At 46.8% G+C, this 22,677-nt stretch overlaps 1 protein-coding gene across 1 annotated transcript in view; it reads right to left on the bottom strand.

The window, feature by feature from the left end:
- Positions 1-22,677, bottom strand: part of DERA (deoxyribose-phosphate aldolase) — a 315,473-nt gene that overhangs the window by 168,374 nt on the left and 124,422 nt on the right. Inside the window, exons 3-4 of the mRNA XM_085652666.1 lie at positions 7,267-7,414; positions 5,238-5,333 (exon numbers count right to left, since the gene is read on the bottom strand). Of these exons, the coding sequence (XP_085508792.1) occupies positions 5,238-5,333; positions 7,267-7,414 (244 nt within the window). The remainder of the gene's footprint in view (positions 1-5,237; positions 5,334-7,266; positions 7,415-22,677) is intronic.

Raw genomic sequence — 22,677 nt, 5'->3', positions numbered from 1 at the left:
TGATGGCAGGTGCCCACCCCGCATTTTGATTTTAATTGACAGTGGGTGCCCACCCCGCATTTTGCTTATAATTGAGGCGGGAGCCCACCCTGCACTTAGTGGCCGCAAAGAGGAGAAGCAGCCGCCGCGATCGTGCGGTGACCAGGAAGCCAGGCGGCCTTGCCTGACTCTGGGCGGGGCCCAAAACCGGAAGAGGCTGCTGAGGCCGCCAACAGCAGTGCGGCCGGCCAGAGGAACGGCCCAGTGAGAGCCTGTGGTCGGGCGGGGCTCCTGTGAGCTGATGGAAGCCCAGCGGACAACAGCAGAAGAAGAGAGGGACTCCGGAGTGGGGACTCTCCCGACGCAGCCACACCGGAGGAGACCCAGGAGGGTCCGGTGAGTGGGGCTGCCTGGGGAGTGAGATCGAGGCACATTTCCGGTGCCTGTTTATCTGAGCGGACTCGCAAGAGAGCGGGCCGCTCCAACGAAGGGGGCATTTTCTTCTTCATGGCACCCAGAGGAGCCCAGTGATTGGGGCTCCCCAAGGCACTATTAGTGCCAGTGCGAAGTTCGTTTTTTGGCCATATTTGTTTGGAGGACCCCAGTGGGGGTCCAGAGGGCACCGAAGTACCCGTACCTGATTTATTGTTCTCAGTTGCGCCGCCGTAGCGGGCAACTGCAACATTGGGGGCAATTCTTGTGTTGAGAGTCCCAGAGCAGGGCCCTAGAGTGCCAGTTCCCCCTTTTGTTCCCCAGTTGCGCCGCACCAGAGCGATGGATTTAACCCAGATCTCTTGACTGGGGGTGAATGTATGATTTATTCAGCATTCCATCCATCATTTGTTTGCGCAGCACTTTTCACCCTAAGTGGGATGGGTATGCCCAGACGTGGGTCCCTTGCTCACTGTGCCACTGGAATCAAGCTAGCCTGGCTGATGAAGGGTAATACTCAGAAACCGGTCCCAGGATGCTTGTTTCCGGTCCAGGGAGGTCCTGGCTTGGCAGTTCGGTCTGGACTGTTCCCATGAGGCACAGGGTCAATACTGATTTGCATATGGCTGGGTCTAAACTGGGGTGGCATGGTGAGCAAAAGAACGATGGATTTAACCCAGATCTCTTGACTGGGGGTGAATGTATGATTTATGCAGCATTCCGTCCATCATTTGTTTGCGTAGCACTTTTCACCCTAAGTGGGATGGGTATGCCCAGACGTGGGTCCCTTGCTCACTGTGCCAATGGAATCAAGCTAGCCTGGCTGATGAAGGGTAATACCCAGAAACCGGTCCCAGGATGCTTGTTTCCGGTCCAGGGAGGTCCTGGCTTGGCAGTTCGGTCTGGACTGTTCCCATGAGGCACAGGGTCAAGACTGGTTTGCATATGGCTGGGTCTAAACTGGGGTGGCATGGTGAGCAAAAAACGATGGATTTAACCCAGATCTCTTGACTGGGGGTGAATGTATGATTTATTCAGCATTCCGTCCATCATTTGTTTGTGTAGCACTTTTCACCCTAAGTGGGAAGGGTATGCCCAGACGTGGGTCCCTTGCTCACTGTGCCACTGGAATCAAGCTAGCCTGGCTGATGAAGGGTAATACCCAGAAACCGGTCCCAGGATGCTTGTTTCCGGTCCAGGGAGGTCCTGTCTTGGCAGTTTGATCTGGACTGTTCCCATGAGGCACAGGGTCAATACTGATTTGCATATGGCTGGGTCTAAACTGGGGTAGCATGGTGAGCAAAAGAACGATGGATTTAACTCAGATCTCTTGACTGGGGGTGAATGTATGATTTATTCAGCATTCCGTCCATCATTTGTTTGCGTAGCACCAGAGAGTGCAGCTGCAACGATTGGTACATTTGTCGGTGAAGGCCCAGTGGGGGCCCAGAGGGCACAGTGAGTGCCAGTGCCCACAGTTACCTGCACAGCTGCACCGCAATTAGCGGCAGCTGCAACGTTTAGGCCAGAGCATTTTGAAGAGTCCCAGTGGGGACCCAGGAGGCACAGTGGTGCCAGCGCAATTGCACACTTTTGATTCTGCTGCAGTGGCAGCCAGCCCTGACATTTGGGACATAGGGCATTTGAGCCCTCTGAGAAGGCCAGTTGGCCAGGGGGTCAGAGTTAGGTTGGTAGGGTGCCAGGTGCCATGTGTGCCAGGTGTGATTTATGTGGTGCCTATGATAAATGTGATTTATGCACCCTGAGTTATGCCTCTAATGTGATTTATGCTTATGAGGTTATTGCATAATGTGTTTATGATGGGGATACCAAATGCATAATGTGTTTATGCTTATGAGGTGATTGCATAATGTGTTGATGCTGGTGAGGCCTAATGCGTAATGTGTTTATGCTAATGAGGTTTGGACCTAATGTGGTTATGCCTAATGTCATGCTATGATATTTTAGGATAATGTGATAATGCTCAGGTCATTATGGTACCAGTAGTTACTGGTTGTGTTTTATATTTACTTACCTGTTGTGATGGTTCTGACAATGGCCCAATTGGCCCTGTCCTGTATATAATCCCCTGTGAATATTGCCTAGTGCCAGTTGGCACAGTGTAAATGTGTGATTATGTTTCTAATGTGTTTATGATAATACAAAGGCTTGTTTCTATAGAACCTTGTGTGGAGTTCCTTTGGCGGTGTGCCTAGTGTGTTGCCGCTGTGTGTGTGTGTGTATGTGTGTGTGTTGCACAAAAACTTTCCACATTGCCTCTGGGATAAGCCTGACTGCTCGTGCCAAGCTACCAAGGGGGTGAGGAGGGGTTATCTTCAGCATGTAACTCCCTTGCCCTGACTAGAGTGGTGGTTTCTGCCTGGCTTAGGCGCATGCCCTAGCCAACCAGAAATCCCATTTCTAACAAGCTGGATATAGTTAAGTGAATCAATCAAAATATATAAAACAAAATAATAGAAAACAATAAATAGTTACATGTGTTCAGTGCTGAAATTCTATTGAAAATAACTGTATGTAGTAATGTAAGTGTACAGTCTTTCAAAGTCAATAACATATGTAAATCGAAATCACTAGCAGTTTTTTACAAAGATGTTTTTCAATAGAAAGTTAACGGTTCGAAAATTGGCAGCTTACCAAAAAACTATTTTTGCCCTGTGAACTTTTTCAAATTTAAGTCTTCTAAAAATGTTTCTTCTGTTCCTAAAAAAACCTTTTCTTCTTTTCCATAAGATTTAGAGTCATACCTTGTCCATCAAAAAGAAAACTTTTGGATCTGCGACCATAAACAAGGTCCATGAAACTTTTGCTTTTTGCGCAGAGTTAAGTAAATGTTTTGTGGCACATTTTTTGTTTTCACGCGTACTTATATGTTGCTACTTAAAATGTCCTCTTGTTTGGAGCAATGTGATTAGTCCACCACACTTATTCTGAGATAGCACTGTACATCTTTATTTGCAGTGCTTCACGGATTGTGATGTCGTGTACTCCAATGAACTTTACATTTTTTACAGTCTTTCAAAACTACTTTATATTTATAGTTTATGCATTTTTAGTTTTTCACTGAGGGTCCTATTCAATTTCCTCTGTCCTGAAGATGGTCTCATGGTTTTGATCCACGAGCAGACTGAAACGTTGACCTTTTCCACCACAGTAGAAGCTGTGAACACTAGTTTAGGTTTCATTCCGGACTTTTCCAGTTTTTCGAATCTGCCTATTTAAAGTGGAATATTAATAATGTTCGGTTATACTTTTATTTTGCTCCCCTATTCCCTTGGTGAGCCATTTCCTGTCTATCCAAAGAACAAGTGCCTTCTTGTTGGAGATGTGTTGTGTTTGTGAATAATACTTTTGTTTATTTTGACGTCTAGAACATTGGTCTACCCGTGGGAATTAGAAGGTGGTTCTTTTACCAGTAGAATGAGGACTGCTTTACTATATGTGACTTACTGAAACACATCTGAACCTAAGAAGAACAAAACGAATGACACAAACAGAACTATAGTGTTCAGACCAAGGGTGCCCATTTCTATAATCAAGGAGGCATATGGTGTGATTATGGACAAACCTGAAGTGGCCCCTGGAAGCAGGTACTTCTAGCTTACATCAGCAAAACATTTGCAAACAAAGGGCTTGGGCAGTCTTCTGACAAGATGTTAAGGGCTCTAAAACCAGTGATTGTCAGTGACAGAAAAGAAGATAGAGTGATAATTTACTTAAGAGTCCACCTAATTCTTTGTAATTGCATTTATCTGCTGAAAAACAGTTCTAATTTGGTACTCTTTTTTTTTTTTTTAAAGCAACTGTGACAGTAGTGTAACACAACCTTGCCTTGTCGTGTCACCCACGTCAGTGCCTCTTTATTATGTCAGATGTGGGCGAGCATCTGATAAAGTAATGGTCACAAAATTGTTTATTCTGTTGCCAGTGTTGGACAACCTGCAGATACTAAAACAGAGAGCGACCCTTCACATCCTGATCCTTAACCATACATACATGGCTAGCCTTAGGGCGGTGCGACCAGTGTGTCTGCACTGGGCGCTGACCTGGGGGGAGAAGAGCGCGGACATCAGGGGGGTGCTGGGTTTAGAAATAACTTACAGTTTAAAAGGACCAGCTGCAGAATTCCTTGCACGTCCAGCTTAATGGCAGCAATATAAATGTCAAAATAACTCTTGTAGTTAATGTTCCAGGTAGAGAGAGATCGGAGTTGTGTCTAGTGGCAGTTGTGACTCTCCATGAAGTAGCACAGACGGTTAATATGCCCGCTGCAAAGAATGTGCAGATCACAAATCCTTATTTTATGTGGATAGCTGAGTGGATTACTGCTTTTGCCACAGAAATCATTTTGTTACCACGGCTCATGAGATACAACCCTAAAACAGAACAGCTCCTGTTATGGACTGTGATGAGAGCTCCATGTAAACTGCATAAAATAGGTGAGGACGTTGCGTTTTGTTCCCCACTCTTTCATTATCTATTCCTAATGGTGCTAAGAAGGGTTTGTTTGGGTATAAATACACGTGTATTAGAAAAGCCAGCTTTATCAGAGCTTTAAAACAAAGGAAATGAATGTGAAAGAGGGGCTATGGAGAGATGAGGAGCACTCTTGGAGGGTGGTAGGGAGGAAATCCGAGGGGGAGGTCATGGGGGAAGTGAAGGAGGCAGGGTAGTGGACCCAAAATAAAGTTTGTTGCACAGGGTGCTACCAGCGCTAAAGTCGGCAGTTAGGATCTCTGCAAGATACTCCATTTCTAAAATCTAACAAAGGAAAGGAAAGTTGTAAGTGAAATTTGAAAGAAATCTACCTGATGCTACTGGAATGTTACAATTGGCAGCCTTCAGGGCCTTGACAGCATCACATACTCTAGCTGGATAGACGCAGACAGCACCAGCAGTAATACCTGTATAAAAAAAACGAAAAAAAGGATCAATTCTCATTTGGTTTTACAACAAAATGAAATTTTATTAACACCTCATTCATTTGGAATCCCCATATTTACCAGTGGTGGTCTCCCCCCCAAGCCCCTCATCTCATATTATTACCACATCTGTACCCCAAAGAAGACATGGAAAAAACTTTTATTTACTCCTCTCTGGCAGTAGAGGTCACACCCCATGAACCTTCTGCTTCTTGGCAGTCCTCTGTAGACTCATACGTTCCTTAAAATGAGTCCCACCCTTCTAAGTCTGATGTTAGACTAAAGCGTTGTTTTCTTGGGACTTAGAGGGTTGTTGAGCATGGCGACTGCGGTAGAAACGGTTTGGCTTTCATTTCTCCGTCTCCACTGTCTGGTTCCAGTGGGTGTCCGTTAGGGTCTTCAGACAGCTTGGGAGAATTTTTAGAGGTGTTTATGTCTAGACTTCCCCATATAATCCGCTGGTCTATTTCATTTCAGTATTGGATTTATATTTTATATGTTGGCACTTCAGGGTGCTTTGGAGAATTTTTTGAGGTGTTTATGTCAGGGTACTTATTCCCTTTGATCCACTAGAGCGGGCTTCCTTTCAATTACGTAACTACAACAAGTTTATTTTTGCAGCTGTCCCTGTGAATATAAGGTTGAGCAGAAGTTGGTCCTTCGGCTGGCGTATGCTCTGTTAGTATGGATCAGGATGAGGAAAGGATGAGGGGTTACTATTACCAATAATCTCATTAATCTGACCCTGCTTCCTCTTCCCAGTACCTACCACATGCCCACCACCCAGGAGGGTCTAGCTTTGATGTTGGCTTACACAGATGTCACCCAATAAGCCTGGAGTAGGGCAGCCGTGTATGTATAGGGCTTTTGTTTTTTTGTTTTGTGGGGAGGGGGGCAGGGCATTTAACTTTTTTTCAACTTTGAGCAATGGGGAGCATGTAATGGGGGCGGGGACTCCTCCACTGCCAAGCACTGGGACTAGGAAAAGGAATCAGAGTAAAGAAATCAGCACTAGTAAACAAAACATTTGTTCCAAACCCATTTGCACCCTCCTTCGTCAATTACTAAGCCAGCAGACTTCAACACCAGGATTCCTTTGAAAGGAAACTGCATCTCCATTTGTCAATCAAATTAAAATACAAGATTAACAGGAAATAACTTGGCAGTAAATAAAAGTTTTGAAAAATCAATACGTTAAAGAGCGAACAACCGAAGGGGGGCATGAAAAGTGTGTTATTGTAACAGGCTGGTCACAGGATGCAAAGAAAGGCTGTACGGATCGCAGGACACGTGCAAGGATTTATGAGGTGATTTATAAACTAATCTTAAGGTTTTGTTTGACTTTAGAGATGTACACATTAATACAATAAGATAGAGAAATGATATAAAATGAATGACAGCAAATACAATAAAAATAAAAAAAAGATAAAATCCCACTGATCACAATGGTAACCTCCTTATTTTCACGCACACCGGGGGTTCCACAATGGGTGCAGCATCTAAAAGCTGGGGAAGATGGCCTGCGAGTCAGGTCTTTAAGACATATGCAGAAATAACAGATATTAGATCAACTGTGGTCAGATTTTTCTCAGCTCAGCCTTACTGATCTTTGACTAGCTAGGTGCTGTTGATAAATCGCTCCGGAATTGGCAGACTGGATATTAAAATATGTATTTTACATACAAACGGGCAGTGAGTGGTGGAGAGAGCAAAGGGCAAACAGAGAAAGGTTGGCAATACATGATGAAACAGCCTCTCAGAGTCCCTACAGATGTCCATGTCAGATCGTGTGATCTCGTCTAAAATGCTCTCAGGGACACCAGTTTTTATTTTTTTGTATTTTTAAAAGACAGCTCTCGAGCACGGGGCACTTACAAGTGTATGGAACATTCAACTCACTGCAGACAACTTGTACCTTTGTCATGCATTGCCAGTGCTTTCAAGAGGTCCTCTCTGATTGGATGCTTGGCTTTGAAACACAGTCTGTGAACGTTAGAGAAGGTGTCATCTCCTGACAGTGTGGTGAGATCTATGCAAGTGACAGCTTTCAGTAGCCAGGCGGCCTAAAACAAAATGGAAACAGACACATAAAACGTCATACAACAATCTGCTTGGAACAGACACACACAGTGAGGAAACACTTTGCAAAGCTTGCGGCTATGCAATACTAAACTGGCAGTACAGTTTGTCTTTCTCTACTGGAAATTGGCAAAGTATCATTTATACACTGTGGTGTCGAAGAAATGCAGTATACAAAGCAAAGGGCAATTTTGTTTTATATCACCAAACCAATGAAACGCCGGTCTGACTTAGAATATAGAGCCGGATGTACTAACAGAGAGGATGCAAACAGAGGCGCAAATTATGAACCAATTATTTGCAACCTCTCTGTAATTTTGTGATACGCCCAATGCACCATTAGAACGAGCAGTAAAATCTCTAGTCATTATAGGGCACAGAATGACCAGGCTCATTAACGATAACTTGAGAGGTCGCTATCTGCGGCCCCCTGTGATCGGCTATAAACACGGGGATGGTGGCCTACAAGGAAGAGCAGACAACGGTCTTTTTGTCTGTATTCCCAAACGGCAAATATGTTTTTTACAGCAGCCCATGTTCCTTAAAGGAACTGATGCAGGTTTAAAAACAAAATGTATCCCGTTTGGAAATACATCAGAAGGAGAAGGCAGGTAGGCCCACTTATTGTTCCCCCAGAGACGCCCGGCACAATTCCCAAAAGAATATAGTCCAATGTCCAACAGGGACAGCTTTCCTTTGGCAAATAAGATATCATCTTCTTTGAGGAGTCCGTAACATTTTCCATGGCTTGAGACCACATATGTGGTTGCAAATTAACAACTAATTTCCTGGTGATTTACAATTAGGAGGCTAATGCCGTTTCATTTGTCCACCTAACTTAAATTCTAAACGAGTTGCAAAAGTCCTTTTGTGATCTGGAAAGATTTTTCTGCATCATAAAAGGAGCTTAGTGAATTTTAAAATGTCATTTTTCATTTGGAAACCCTGTAATTTTGCAAATCACAGATTTTGTAACTGCAAAATGCGTTAGAACATCGTGGCCTATAGACAGGCCTGTCATCGAAAATTGGGGCACTTCTCTATCAAGGAATTCCCATGCTATCAGACATTAGGTGCAAAGTATGCTGATTTTCGGACGTAGTCTTGTTAAATATCTCAACTTTGTCAAAAGCAGTATATACCATTTATTGTATGTTTTTTTTTACTTCACTGCACATTTCCTACGTTTTGTGTGAACTTGGTCTTCAAATTTACCAAGTCGGGGAGGTACACTCCCTCAAAGGTAATACAGAGAACTAGGGTAATATGAGGCCAACCCGAAGAGGAAAGGTAGGCCAATGCATCTTCAAAAGTTCAGATAGGTAAGGAGAGACACAAAAACAGAAGGCCCAAGCAGAGATCTGCCACCTTCTGCATGCAACGACTTACTTGTCCTTGGAATGTATGAGAGCACATGACTTTCCAGCTGCTCCTAAAACAATCCAACACTATGACTAAACTAAAAGGGCAACATAATTGTGCTATGGTGAGGGCGAGCATGTATTATGGAGGATGGATCAACCATTTGCTGGAAAAATATACCATTGCATTCACAACCATAAAGATAGGCTTAAAAAAAACGAATGCTAAGTGTTAGAAATGGGGGTTCTGCGGTACCTCTCTGTAAGCAAACAACAGGCATGGTAAGAGGACAACCCACTTACGACTCATGGGTTCACCAAGACCCATAATCATGCCCTTCATGGTCTGGTTGAATCTATCAACCAGCCCATTACCTTGGGGGTGGTAAGGAGTGGTGAACTTGTAGGTAACACAGCACTTCTGCCGCACGGGCTTCATATACTTAGATATGAAGGTTGTACTGAGGTCAGATCCCCACCTCTCTAGGGAACCCTACAAGAGAGAAAATCCCCATCAATGCACGACCCACCACGGGGGCCACCACGGGGGCCGTCACAGTGCAGAGAGGGATGGCTTCCGCGTACCGGGTGGCATGGTCCACCAAGACCAGGATGAACCTGTTGCCCGTGACTGTCTTGGGATCCAGAGGTTCTACAATGTCAATACCCACCCTCTCAAAGGGGGTGTTGACTACAGGGAAAGGTTGGAAAGGAGCCTTGCACGTACTCCCACTCTTACCACTTGCCTGGCAAGTCTGGCAAGACCTACAATGAGTATCAGAGTTCTTACGCATTTGGGGCCAGTAAAAGTGGGTGACAAGGCTTTCAAAGGTCTTGACTTGCCCTAAATGCCCTGCCAAAGGCACATCATGAGCGAGACCGAGTAGGAAGGCTCTGATGCGCTGGAGTACCACCAGCACACGGACTGATCCAGCAACCTTAGGGTCACTATACAGGAGACCATTCTCCCAGTAGATCCAATGTTATCTAGACTGATCACCTGCTGCTTGCTCCTGCAAACCAACAAGAGAAGGGCATTTCTGCTGCTCCTGGCAGAATTCCTGCCTGGAGGGGCCCCCCTTCCTGTTGCCAATAGATAAGCTCAGGCAGGCCCCCAGTTCAGCTACCTGTTCCCCTGTAGGTTCCAGGGCATCCCCCTCAAGGTTTGCTTCCTCCTGGACCGTGGGATCTTCAGGGGCTGGTTTCCCAAACCCCCTGCCTCTTCTCTTTCTGGCAGACACCTAGGCCACTGTTTCAGGCTCCAGGTCCTCTTGAAAGCCCTTACAGGCTGACATAGACTGAGTGGTCACACGCCCACTCAGGCAGACCCAACATCTCTAAATGGGACTTCCGCTCCACCTTCTCCCATGGGGAACTCTCCAAATCGTTGCCTAGCAGACAGTCAACAGGCATGGCTGGCCTCAAAGCTACTTTCAAGGTACCTGAGACCCCCTCCTACCCCCACTCAAAGGGAACATGTGCCGCTTTGCAGAGGCACTCAGAGTTGTCAGCTGCAACTACTGGGTAGAATGTGTTGGAGACCACATGCTCTTCAGACACTAGCCGACAACTGACAGTTGTCACACTGGCTCCAGTGTTTCTCAGAGCTTCCACACTATGTCCATTGATGGTCACCCAATGCCTGTATTTCTTAGTGTTATCAGGCAGATGAACTCTAGGGACCATCTCACTGTCTCCTAAAGAGACCACGGTCAACTCTGAAAACACCCACCCCTCTTGGGCACCAGACTCCTACCCCAAGGCTACACTAGCCATCTCCCGGGGCGGTGAATAATCTTTCTGGGACACCTAGGGTCCCTCTGGAAGTGACCCCCCTGACCACAACCATAACATGCCCTGGGGCCCTTCTGAGCAGGCTTACATGTAGGGACCCATGGTTTCTTTTCAGTGGGAGGCTGGGAACCTTTCACTTGGTTCCCTTGGGAATTACATTGGGGCACTTTTTGGAACTCCTTCTGTTTATCCTTGTCCCCCCTACTTTTCTGCTGGGGACCCTGCCCTACTCTGGCGGAGTCTCCCACGCAACCTTTTTGGACCCGGGAACTGACCGAGCAGCCGCCTCCACAGCAAGCTTCCTGGGGTCAGCCAGCTTACTGTTAATCAAGTGCTGACGTAGCTCTGGAAAACAATTATCTGACAAGTGCTCCCATGCAACCAAATCATAGAGCCCCTGAAAATCATTCACCAGGCCACTCTTCACCCATCCACCCATCTGCAAAAATAGGACACATACTCCACCCAAGTGCTTGACTTTTACAAACCCTCAACTTCTGCATATACAATTCTGGGGTCAAACCATACCTTGCTAACAAGGCTTCCTACATAGGAGTATAAGACATCTGATCTTCAGTGGGCAATGCTAGCAATGTGTTTCTCCCTTCAGCAACAAAGCGGTTCCACAACCCTGCTCCCAAGTCTGTCTGAGGGACTCTGTAGGACCTCATTGCTACCTCATAGGCCTTAAACCACTGACTAATGTCTTCTCCCTTTGTGAACTCCTTAATAACCTTCCTGGAGACGTATACTCTCCCTTCTCCAGGCACTGATGGTGCGCTGCCACCATGGGGATTGGACTGTATACTTTTTGCTTTTAGATCCAGTTCCCTCAAACCTCTTTCATGCTCTAAGAGCATCTCTTTCTCTTCCATGGCCAGTTTCTGCTTCTCTCACTCCAATTTCTTACTCTCCATGTCACAATCCTTCCCAAGCCTGAGCTTCGTAAGTACCAACTCATGCACTCTGCTTCTCTATCTGTCCTCCAATTCCTCTGGAGACAGACCCTTTGAAGACACACTGCTGCCCCCCCCCCCCCGGCAACTTCCCTCGTGGCAGACCCAATAGCCCATACTGCTGCCCATCTGAATTTTATCCCTCCACCATAGGCTCCTCGGTATGCTCACTGGCATTCCTTGATTCCAACCAGGCCCTCAGCGCCTTTTGGTATTCCTCCTTTCTGGTGAGGCCTCTTACTTAGAATTTAAATTTTTAGCAGTGTTAGAAATGGGATTTCTGGTTGGCTAGGGCTTGCACCTAAGCCAGGCAGAAACCACCACTCTAGTCAGGGCAAGGGTGTTACACGATGAAGATAACCCCTGCTCACCCCCTTGGTAGCTTGTCACGAGCAGTCAGGCTTATCCGAGAGGCAATGTGCAAAGCGTTTGTGCAACACACACTCAGCAGCAACACACTAGCACACCACAAAAGGAACTCCACACAAGGTTATATATAAAAATAGCCTTTGTATTATCATAAACCCATTAGAATAGTAATCACACAATATACACTGTGCCAACTGGCACTAGGCAATATTTACAGGGGATTATATACCCATGACAGGGCTAATTGGGCCACTGTTAAAACCATCACCAAGCACAAATAGTAGGTGTAGAACACAACCAGTAATTACTGGAAAAACACCCTACTCAGCATTTATCCTGCAACATAAATCATATTATGCAAATCAGCATCACATCATGCATAAACACATTATGCGTCAACCTCATAAGCCTAAACACATTAGACAATAATATCCTCACCAGCATAAACACAGTATGCAATAACCTCATAAGCATAAATCACAGATTAGAGGCATAAAGCACAGTAGAGGATAACCTCACTCGCATAAACCACGGATAAGGGAATAACCCCCTAAACATAAACATCAGCAGCACAAATCATGGTGCATAAAACACATCTACCATACATAGACACATAAAGCACATTAGGGCCTGGCGCCCTACCAACCTCACACTGTCCCCCTGGCCAACTGGACTTCTCAGAACGCTCAAATGGCATATGTCCATAATGTCAAGGAGTGCTGCCAATGCAGCAGAATCCAGAAGTGCGCAATTGCGCTGGCCTAAACGTTGCAGCTGCCACTAATTGCTGTGCAGCTGTGAAACAAAATGTGGGCATCGGCACTCACTGTGCCCTCTGGGAGGGTCCCCACGGGGACTCTGTAAACAAATGTGCCCCACATTGCAGTTGCCCGCTACGGCGGCGCAACTGAAGAGAAATGGCCTAAGCCCCACTCTGGGACTCGTAGAAACAAAAATGCAGCCAAACATTACAGCTGCCCGCTACGGCGGTGCAGCTGTGAATAACAAAGAGGCCCTGCTTTGGAGCTCTCTAAACAAAACTGCCCCATCGTTGCAGCTGCCCTCTATCAGGCGGGACAGCTGTGGAAAATAAATCAAGGGGCCCTGGCACGCTGGGTCAACACTCTGGGGCTCTGAAAAACAAATTGCCCCCATCGTTGCAGCTGCCCACTGTCAGGCGGGGCAGCTGGAATATTATCTTTTAAAAAAAGGCACGGGCATCCATGGGCCCTCTGGATCCCCATGAGGGCTAATTAAAACAAATGTGGCCTACGTTGGAGCGGCCCGCTCTCCTGCTGGATCACTCAGGACAGATAAGCACCGGCAATAAATCCTCGAAAGGCACCCACAGGACCATCGTGAAGCCCCACTCACCTGGGCTTTCACAGTGCTGCTGGAGCACTCCACACGGCTCCACTCTCAGCCCTGCCTGAACCGGGACTCCTCTCGTGTTGCTGACGGCAGGCAACAGGAGAGCCCCCACTCCTCAGGGATTCCTCTCATCTTCACTTCGCCCGGTCTTCAGGTAACTTACGGGGCTTCCCTTTCCGCTCAGGGAGCCCCGCCCACAGTCAGGGGCAACCCTGCCTGACTTCCTGGTCGGCGCACGATCGCGGCGGCCGTGTCTCCTCTTTGACTCGGTTCGCGGCGGTGATGCTTCGTAGATGCAGGGTGGGCACCCGCTATAATTATCACCAAAAGTGGGGTGGGCACCCACTGTAAATAACAGCAGCAATGTGGGGTGGGCACCCGCCGTCCCAAAAAATTGTACAAGCGGGGTGGGCACCTGCCAAATTAGGTGCATAACGCGGGGTGGGCACCCGCGGCAAAATTACCGAAAATGCGGGGTAGGCACCCGCGAAAGGCACCACAATGCGCTGTGGGCTCCTGCTTCTCGCCCCTCAATTAGGGGGAATCCCCACGTCGTGTTTCACTCTGGCAATATCGCAGCTCAGCGCTGTGGAGCCCTCGTGCTCCTTTTTCTTTGGCAAGGCTGGCGTCCCCCTCTCTGGGGCACCAGCAATAAAATTATAGCGCTCAGGGGGCGCAAAAAGTCCTTAAGGTTCCAGGGGCATAGCTTGGTCCAGGGAGGCCAGCACACAGGGCCTCCTGCAGGGAGGCAAGCCCCTATGGCAGCTACTCTTGGGCCTCCAGCAGCAGCAAGCCCCCATCAAGTCCAGGAACAGCACACCTTATGGGGTCACAGCCCCTATATTTATATTGCCTTTCCCTTTGTCTGTAGTACAGGTATTTGGGTGAACCAGATGCAACTGGTTCAGGGGGAATTGGAGCACTTTGTTTACAAGGCTCCTCTTCCCCTTTGTCAGTTGGGGGCTTGGTGATGAGACACACGACAGGGGGTGGAGCCATCATTGTACAGGCTAGGCACAAACCTATTCAGGGTCAGGGGATTACTCCTCCCACTACTCTCAATGCAGATGTCCCGTTCAGCCTAGTGCTGACTCACCCTGTCCCTCCTGGAGCCACACACACCTCCCGGACCCTGTCACTCAAAAGTCAGACATGCAATACACATCAGGCAGGCAGACACATAGCACACAGAAATGCCAACTTCTAAAAGTGGCATTTCTAAAATAGCTATAATAAATCTGCGCACACCATTGCACAGCATTTATTATGACAATTCCAAATATACTAAACTTGACCACGCTGCTCCTCTCATATCAGGAATTACCACTGAAACACTTAGCAGGGAACCCCCGATGCATTCCTATGGGAGGGGAGCCCCACAGTAGTGAGAAACCAAAATGGCTGTTTGTCACTACCAGGACATGTCACACACTTAAGGTACATGTCCTATCTTTTACCTACAATGCACCCTGCCCATAGAGCTAGCTAGGGCCCACCTTAGGGGTGACTGACATGCAGTAAAAGGAGGGTCACAGACATGGCACACACTTTAGGTGCCACGTCACATCGGCTGTCACACCGCGCGCACAGGCCCTGCAATGATAGAGGCCTGAGACAAGTTTGCAAGGCTATAGAACAAAGTCCTGTGCACATGTTTATAGATAGTGGTTTTCGTGTTAAAACCAAAATTGGAACTTTCTTGTTGCTGAAATTATGAACATCGACATCAGAAGTATCTTAGATGGGGATTTTAATATCAATCCAGATCAATACCAAATGAAACAAAACCAGCCGACACGTGTTTCGTCACAACGTGGTACAATTGTGACTCTTCAGGGTGCGGTACCAGTGATAATTCCGACCCGGTATACGACACGGGTTTGAAAATGAGCGGAAAAAAGGAAAATCAACCTCTTCCTGCGTCCACAGGTTATTGGACGTAAAGGCACGAGACGGGTGCGTCTGTGAGGTATAAACTGCGTTTAAGATCCTGGTAGCAGGATACACGTAGTCCTGTCTGGGCTAGTGGAGCACCGTCCGTTTCCATTCTCATCATACATTGTAGCGTACATGCAAGAGCGCCATTGCTTCCTGTTCTCAATCTAAACCCTTCGCCGATACGTTTACTAAGTTTGCAAGGCTACTTTGGTGGGTGGCGCAATCAGCGCTGCAAGCCCACCAGCAGCATTTTATTTACCAGCCCTGGGTATATGAGATACCACTTTACAAGGGACTGACATGTAAATTAAATAGGCCAAACAGGTGTAGACCAATCTTACCAAATGTAACACAGAGAGCACACGCACTTTACACTGAACAGCAGTGCTAAACTGCCCAGAGTCCTAAAACCACCAACACCATGTCAGAAAAAAGGCTAGGAGAAAGACAAAAAGTTTAGGGATGACCCTGCAAAAAGGGCCAAGTTCTACACCTCTTACTGAGATTTAAAATTTTTAGCAGAGAGGTGTCAATTATGGCACAGTGTAGGTTTCAATTCTGTCCTCTTCAAATCAGATGCAAATGATGCTGGTTTACTTATGGTGAAAATTGGCAGGTCTCAAGTTGCAAACAATTCCAAGGAAAAAGTTCCACCAATTGTATGTGGTTGCGTGATGGTCTGCACTCTAGTAGTGTACACCAATCAATGTATGCAAGATAAAAATGCAAGTCCAGATCTTCACCGTTGACCACCAATGTTAGAAATGGGGGTCTCTAGTTGGCAGAGGTTGGTACCTTTGTCCAAATAGGGACCCTTCTTCCTAGTCAGGGTAAGGGGATAAACTTCTAAAATAACCCCTGCTCACCCCCTTGGTAGCTTGGCACGAGCAGACAGGCTTATCTCAGAGGCAGTGTGTAAAGCATTTGTGAACACATACAGTCAGGCGCACAACACCCATTGGACTCACAGGGCTTCAGCCCCCCCCCCCCATCGTGTGTGGCAGCCCGGGATGAGACAGCTTCCCGGCGCACACACAGCCGCACCCGAGCACTTCACAGGTCTTTAAAAGACCATCTGCATGTTAATGAGGCCTCGCTGTGAAAACACTACAAATGGACAACACACCAGTTTAGAAAAATAAGGTTTTTCACTGTGCGCGCGCCGTGGGCGTGCGGGGCGCTTCGCGCACCGCACGCCCACGTTACGCAGTTCGCGGAATTTTTCAGTTTCTACCGTACACGCACGCTACGTGCACTCCGCGATTTTTCGAAACAAAATTAAAAGAAATTTTGGGCCTTGGGGGTCCTTCTGGGACCCCCTGACAAAGGCTAGGGGGTCAGGAATTGTCCACCCTGCCCCCTTTTCACGTTCTCCACCATTGTTTTTCACCCCCCCAGACTGCGAGAGGCAAAATGGCGGCCGACACTTCCTGGTTTCGACCGATTCGAATGTTTACTAAGATCTAACAACCAGTCAGAGTCGCGCTCGCGCACGGCAGCGTGCGCGTACGGTAAGTTTTACCGTACGCGCACGGTGCGCGCTTATAGATATATGTATGTTTTTAAATGCTATTTTCTCAGGAAATACTGAACAGATTTACACCAGACCTGCAAAAGGCACATCCCTGACCTGAGGACTACCTCTCTGCCAAATTTCAAGTAATTCTGTTCATCCGTTCGGGCTGTAGCTTGGACTAAAGGTCGTATGGAAAAATGCACGGGGAAAACGCGTTTTGGGACCCCCCCTTTTTCTCAGCCCCCGCGACTTTCAGGGAAGGAGCGGAGCGCCCCACCTATTTAGAAAATTTCGCGAGGATTCGTCAATCGGCACCAAAGTTATTCCAAATAGAATGTTGCGGATTTCCTATGGAGAGAGAGTGTGTGTGTGTGTGTGTGTGCGCGTGTGTGTGTGTGTGTGTGTGTGTGTGTGTGTGTGTGTGTGTGTGTGTGTGTGTGTGTGTGTGTGTGTGTGTGTGTGTGTGTGTGTGTGTGTGTGTGTGTGTGTGTGTGTGTGTGTGTGTGTGTGTGTGTGTGTGTGTGTGTGTGTGTGCGCGCGCGTAGTTAGAGGTAGAGAGGTAAAGGTAGAGAGGTAGAGAGGTAGAGAGGCAGAGAGAGAGGTAGAGAGGGGTAGAGAGTGAGTAGTAGGTAGAGAGTAGTAGAGAGTGAGTAGTGAGTAGAGAGTGAGTAGAGAGTGAGTAGTAGAGAGTGAGTAGTAGAGAGTGAGTAGTAGAGAGTAGTAGAGAGTAGAGAGTAGTAGAGAGTAGTAGAGAGTGAGTAGTAGAGAGTAGTAGAGAGTGAGTAGTAGAGTGAGTAGAGAGAGAGCAGTAGAGAGTGAGTAGTAGAGAGTGAGTAGAGAGTAGTAGAGAGTAGTAGAGGGTGACTAGAGGGTGAGTAGAGGGCAGAGAGTAGTAGATAGAGAGTGAGTAGTAGAGAGTAGAGAGTAGTAGAGTAGTAGAGAGTGAGTAGTAGAGTGAGTAGAGAGAGTAGTCGAGAGTGAGTAGTAGAGTAGTAGAGAGTGAGTAGTAGAGTAGTAGAGCGTGAGTAGTTGAGAGTGTGTAGTAGAGAGTGAGTAGTAGAGTTATTAGTAGAGAATAGTAGAGAGTGAGAAGCAAAGAGTAGTAGAGAGTAGTAGAAAGTAGTAGTGAGTAGTAGAGAGTAGTAGAGAGTGAGTAGTAGAGAGTGAGTCGTGAGTAGAGAGTGAGTAGAGAGTGAGTAGTAGAGAGTGAGTAGTAGAGAGTGAGTAGTAGAGAGTGAGTAGTAGAGAGTGAGTAGTAGAGAGTGAGTAGTAGAGAGTGATTAGTAGAGAGGAGAGTAGTAGAGAGTGAGTAGTAGAGAGTGAGTAGTAGAGTGTAGTAGATAGTAGAGAATGAGTAGTAGAGAATGAGTAGTAGAGAGTGAGTAGTAGAGAGTGAGTAGCAGAGAGTAGTAGAGAGTGAATAGTAGTGTGGCAGAGAGTGAGTAGAGAGTAGCATAGAGTAGTAGAGAGTGAGTAGTAGAGAGTGAGTAGTAGAGAGTAGTAGAGAGTGAGTAGTAGAGTGTAGTAGAGAGTGAGTGGTAGAGAGTGAGTAGTAGAGAGTGAGTAGTAGAGAGTTAGTAGTAGAGAGTGAGTAGTAGAGAGTAGTAGAGAGTGAGTAGTAGAGTGAGTAGAGAGAGAGCAGTAGAGAGTGAGTAGTAGAGAGTGAGTAGAGAGTAGTAGAGGGTGAGTAGAGGGCAGAGAGTAGTAGATAGAGAGTGAGTAGTAGAGAGTAGAGAGTAGTAGAGAGTAGTAGAGTAGTAGAGAGTGAGTAGTAGAGTGAGTAGAGAGAGAGTAGTCGAGAGTGAGTAGTAGAGTAGTAGAGAGTGAGTAGTAGAGTAGTAGGGTAGTAGAGCGTGAGTAGTTGAGAGTGTGTAGTAGAGAGTGAGTAGTAGAGTGTGTAGTAGAGAGTGAGTAGTAGAGAGTAGTAGAGAGTTAGTAGAGAGTGAGTAGTAGAGTGTAGTAGAGAGTGAGTAGTAGAGAGTGAGTAGTAGAGAGTAGTAGAGAGTGAGTAGTAGAGAGTAGTAGAGAGTGAGTAGTAGAGAGTGAGTAGTAGAGAGTAGTAGAGAGTGAGTAGAGAGAGAGCAGTAGAGAGTGAGTAGTAGAGAGTGAGTAGAGAGTAGTAGAGAGTAGTAGAGGGTGACTAGAGGGTGAGTAGAGGGCAGAGAGTAGTAGATAGAGAGTGAGTAGTAGAGAGTAGAGAGTAGTAGAGAGTAGTAGAGTAGTAGAGAGTAGTAGAGTAGTAGAGAGTGAGTAGTAGTGAGTAGAGAGAGAGTAGTTGAGAGTGAGTAGTAGAGTAGTAGAGAGTGAGTAGTAGAGTAGTAGAGCGTGAGTAGTTGAGAGTGTGTAGTAGAGAGTGAGTAGTAGAGTGTGTAGTAGAGAGTGAGTAGTAGATTTATTAGTAGAGAATAGTAGAGAGTGAGAAGTAAAGAGTAGTAGAGAGTAGTAGAACGTAGTAGTGAGTAGTAGAGAGTGAGTAGTAGAGAGTGAGTAGTGAGTAGAGAGTGAGTAGTAGAGAGTGAGTAGTAGAGAGTGAGTAGTAGAGAGTGATTAGTAGAGAGGAGAGTAGTAGAGAGTGAGTAGTAGAGAGTGAGTAGTAGAGAGTGAGTAGTAGAGAGTGAGTAGTAGAGAGTGAGTAGTAGAGTGTAGTAGATAGTAGAGAATGAGTAGTAGAGAATGAGTAGTAGAGAATGAGTAGTAGAGAGTGAGTAGTAGAGAGTGAGTAGTAGAGAGTGAGTAGCAGAGAGTAGTAGAGAGTGAGTAGTAGTGTGGCAGAGAGTGAGTAGAGAGTAGCATAGAGTAGTAGAGAGTGAGTAGTAGAGAGTGAGTAGTAGAGAGTAGTAGAGAGTTAGTAGAGAGTGAGTAGTAGAGTGTAGTAGAGAGTGAGTAGTAGAGAGTGAGTAGTAGAGAGTGAGTAGTAGAGTGAGTAGTAGAGAGTAGTAGAGAGTGAGTAGTAGAGAGTAGTAGAGAGTAGTAGAGAGTGAGTAGTAGAGTGAGTAGAGAGAGAGCAGTAGAGAGTGAGTAGTAGAGAGTGAGTAGAGAGTAGTAGAGGGTGACTAGAGGGTGAGTAGAGGGCAGAGAGTAGTAGAGAGTAGAGAGTAGTAGAGTAGTAGAGAGTGAGTAGTAGAGTGAGTAGAGAGAGAGTAGTCGAGAGTGAGTAGTAGAGTAGTAGAGAGTGAGTAGTAGAGTAGTAGAGCGTGAGTAGTTGAGAGTGTGTAGAAGAGAGTGAGTAGTAGAGTGTGTAGTAGAGAGTGAGTAGTAGAGAGTAGTAGAGAGTTAGTAGAGAGTGAGTAGTAGAGTGTAGTAGAGAGTGAGTAGTAGAGAGTGAGTAGTAGAGAGTGAGTAGTAGAGAGTGAGTAGTAGAGAGTAGTAGAGAGTGATGAGTAGAGAGTGAGTAGTAGAGAGTGAGTAGTAGAGAGTGAGTAGTAGAGAGTGAGTAGTAGAGAGTAGTAGAGAGTGAGTAGTAGAGTGAGTAGTGAGAGAGCAGTAGAGAGTGAGTAGTAGAGAGTAGTAGAGAGTAGTAGAGGGTGACTAGAGGGTGAGTAGAGGGCAGAGAGTAGTAGATAGAGAGTGAGTAGTAGAGAGTAGTAGAGTAGTAGAGAGTGAGTAGTAGAGTGAGTAGAGAGAGAGTAGTCGAGAGTGAGTAGTAGAGTAGTAGAGAGTGAGTAGTAGAGTAGTAGAGCGTGAGTAGTTGAGAGTGTGTAGTAGAGAGTGAGTAGTAGAGTGTGTAGTAGAGAGTGAGTAGTAGAGTTATTAGTAGAGAATAGTAGAGAGTGAGAAGTAAAGAGTAGTAGAGAGTAGTAGAAAGTAGTAGTGAGTAGTAGAGAGTGACTAGTAGAGAGTGAGTAGTGAGTAGAGAGTGAGTAGTAGAGAGTGAGTAGTAGAGAGTGAGTAGTAGAGAGGAGGGTAGTAGAGAGTGAGTAGTAGAGAGTGAGTAGTAGAGAGTGAGTAGTAGAGAGTGAGTAGTAGAGTGTAGTAGATAGTAGAGAATGAGTAGTAGAGAATGAGTAGTAGAGAGTGAGTAGTAGAGTGTGTAGTAGAGAGTGAGTAGTAGAGAGTAGTAGAGAGTTAGTAGAGAGTGAGTAGTAGAGTGTAGTAGAGAGTGAGTAGTAGAGAGTAGTAGAGAGTTAGTAGAGAGTGAGTAGTAGAGTGTAGTACAGAGTGAGTAGTAGAGAGTGAGTAGTAGAGAGTGAGTAGTAGAGAGTGAGTAGTAGAGAGTGAGTAGTAGAGAGTGAGTAGTAGAGAGTAGTAGAGAGTGAGTAGTAGAGAGTGAGTAGTAGAGAGTAGTAGAGAGTGAGTAGTAGAGTGAGTAGACAGAGAGCAGTAGAGAGTGAGTAGTAGAGAGTAGTAGAGAGTAGTAGAGAGTAGTAGAGGGTGACTAGAGGGTGAGTAGAGGGCAGAGAGTAGTAGATAGAGAGTGAGTAGTAGAGAGTAGAGAGTAGTAGAGAGTAGTAGAGTAGTAGAGTGAATAGTAGAGTGAGTAGAGAGAGAGTAGTCGAGAGTGAGTAGTAGAGTAGTAGAGAGTGAGTAGTAGAGTAGTAGAGCGTGAGTAGTTGAGAGTGTGTAGTAGAGAGTGAGTAGTAGAGTTATTAGTAGAGAATAGTAGAGAGTGAGAAGTAAAGAGTAGAAGAGAGTAGTAGAAAGTGGTAGTGAGTAGTAGAGAGTGAGTAGTTGAGAGTGAGTAGTGAGTAGAGAGTGAGTAGTAGAGAGTGAGTAGTAGAGAGTGATTAGTAGAGAGGAGAGTAGTAGAGAGTGAGTAGTAGTGAGTGAGTAGTAGAGAGTGAGTAGTAGAGTGTAGTAGATAGTAGAGAATGAGTAGTAGAGAATGAGTAGTAGAGAATGAGTAGTAGAGAGTGAGTAGTAGAGAGTGAGTAGTAGAGAGTGAGTAGCAGAGAGTAGTAGAGAGTGAGTAGTAGTGTGGCAGAGAGTGAGTAGAGAGTAGCATAGAGTAGTAGAGAGTGAGTAGTAGAGAGTAGTAGAGAGTTAGTAGAGAGTGAGTAGTAGAGTGTAGTAGAGAGTGAGTAGTAGAGAGTGAGTAGTAGAGAGTAGTAGAGAGTGAGTAGTAGAGAGTGAGTAGTAGAGAGTAGTAGAGAGTGAGTAGTAGAGAGTGAGTAGTAGAGAGTGAGTAGTAGAGAGAGAGCGAGTAGTAGACAGGAGTAGAGAGTGAGTAGTAGAGAGTGAGTAGTAGAGAGTGAGTAGTAGATCCCCAAAACATAAAATCTCGCCAGCGAGACTGCGCATGTGCGCAGCTGTTGGAGCCGGCCTCGTGGCGTGGTCCTGTTCCCCCTCGCCAAGCCGCACGAGGTCCCCTGCACCTCGGGGCTCCTCCATTTTGGATTGTACGTGACTCTGCGCACCAGCCTACGTGACCCCGCCTCGGCCCCAGCAAGCCCCGACATCAAGGCACCAACAACTGGCCAGGGGGTACCACGTGAACACTTCCCCACTCCCGGCGGAGGGCAGTATCGATGGGACCCTCAACCGTCCTCCCACACCTCGGTGCGATCGCCCCACAGCTCTCCTGGGCCTGGCGCCTCTCCTGCTGAGCGTCTGGCCGCTCCCGACCCGGCCTCTCCGCCCCCCCGGGCGCAAGGATCCGGACATCAAAGGGCTCCAGACCTATATCTGGGGCGACCCTGCAACAGGACAGCAGTTGTATCCCGGAGTCAAGAGCCCTGCTGATCGGATCGCGGCTGACCCTACGGAGAAAGACTCATCCTGGAACCACGCTCTGAGCCCTGCTGACTACGTCGCGGCTCCACCGTGCTTAAAGACCTTCACGAACCTTTTGGGGCCCTGCTGACGCTGTCGCGGCCCGACCTTGTTGAACTTGCCATCAGAGCCCAGCTGACCTCATCGCGGCTCGACCGAAGCGGACCTACCACCGGAGCCCTGCTGACTGTGTCGCGGCTCGACCCAAGCGGAACTACCACCCGAGCCCTGCA

Source organism: Triturus cristatus, chromosome 4_1 (assembly GCF_964204655.1).
Source record: "Triturus cristatus chromosome 4_1, aTriCri1.1, whole genome shotgun sequence".
Classification (NCBI taxonomy): domain Eukaryota; kingdom Metazoa; phylum Chordata; class Amphibia; order Caudata; family Salamandridae; genus Triturus; species Triturus cristatus.
The sequence above is the reverse complement of the archived record's forward strand: the minus strand, read 5'-3'. Positions and strand labels throughout refer to the sequence as shown.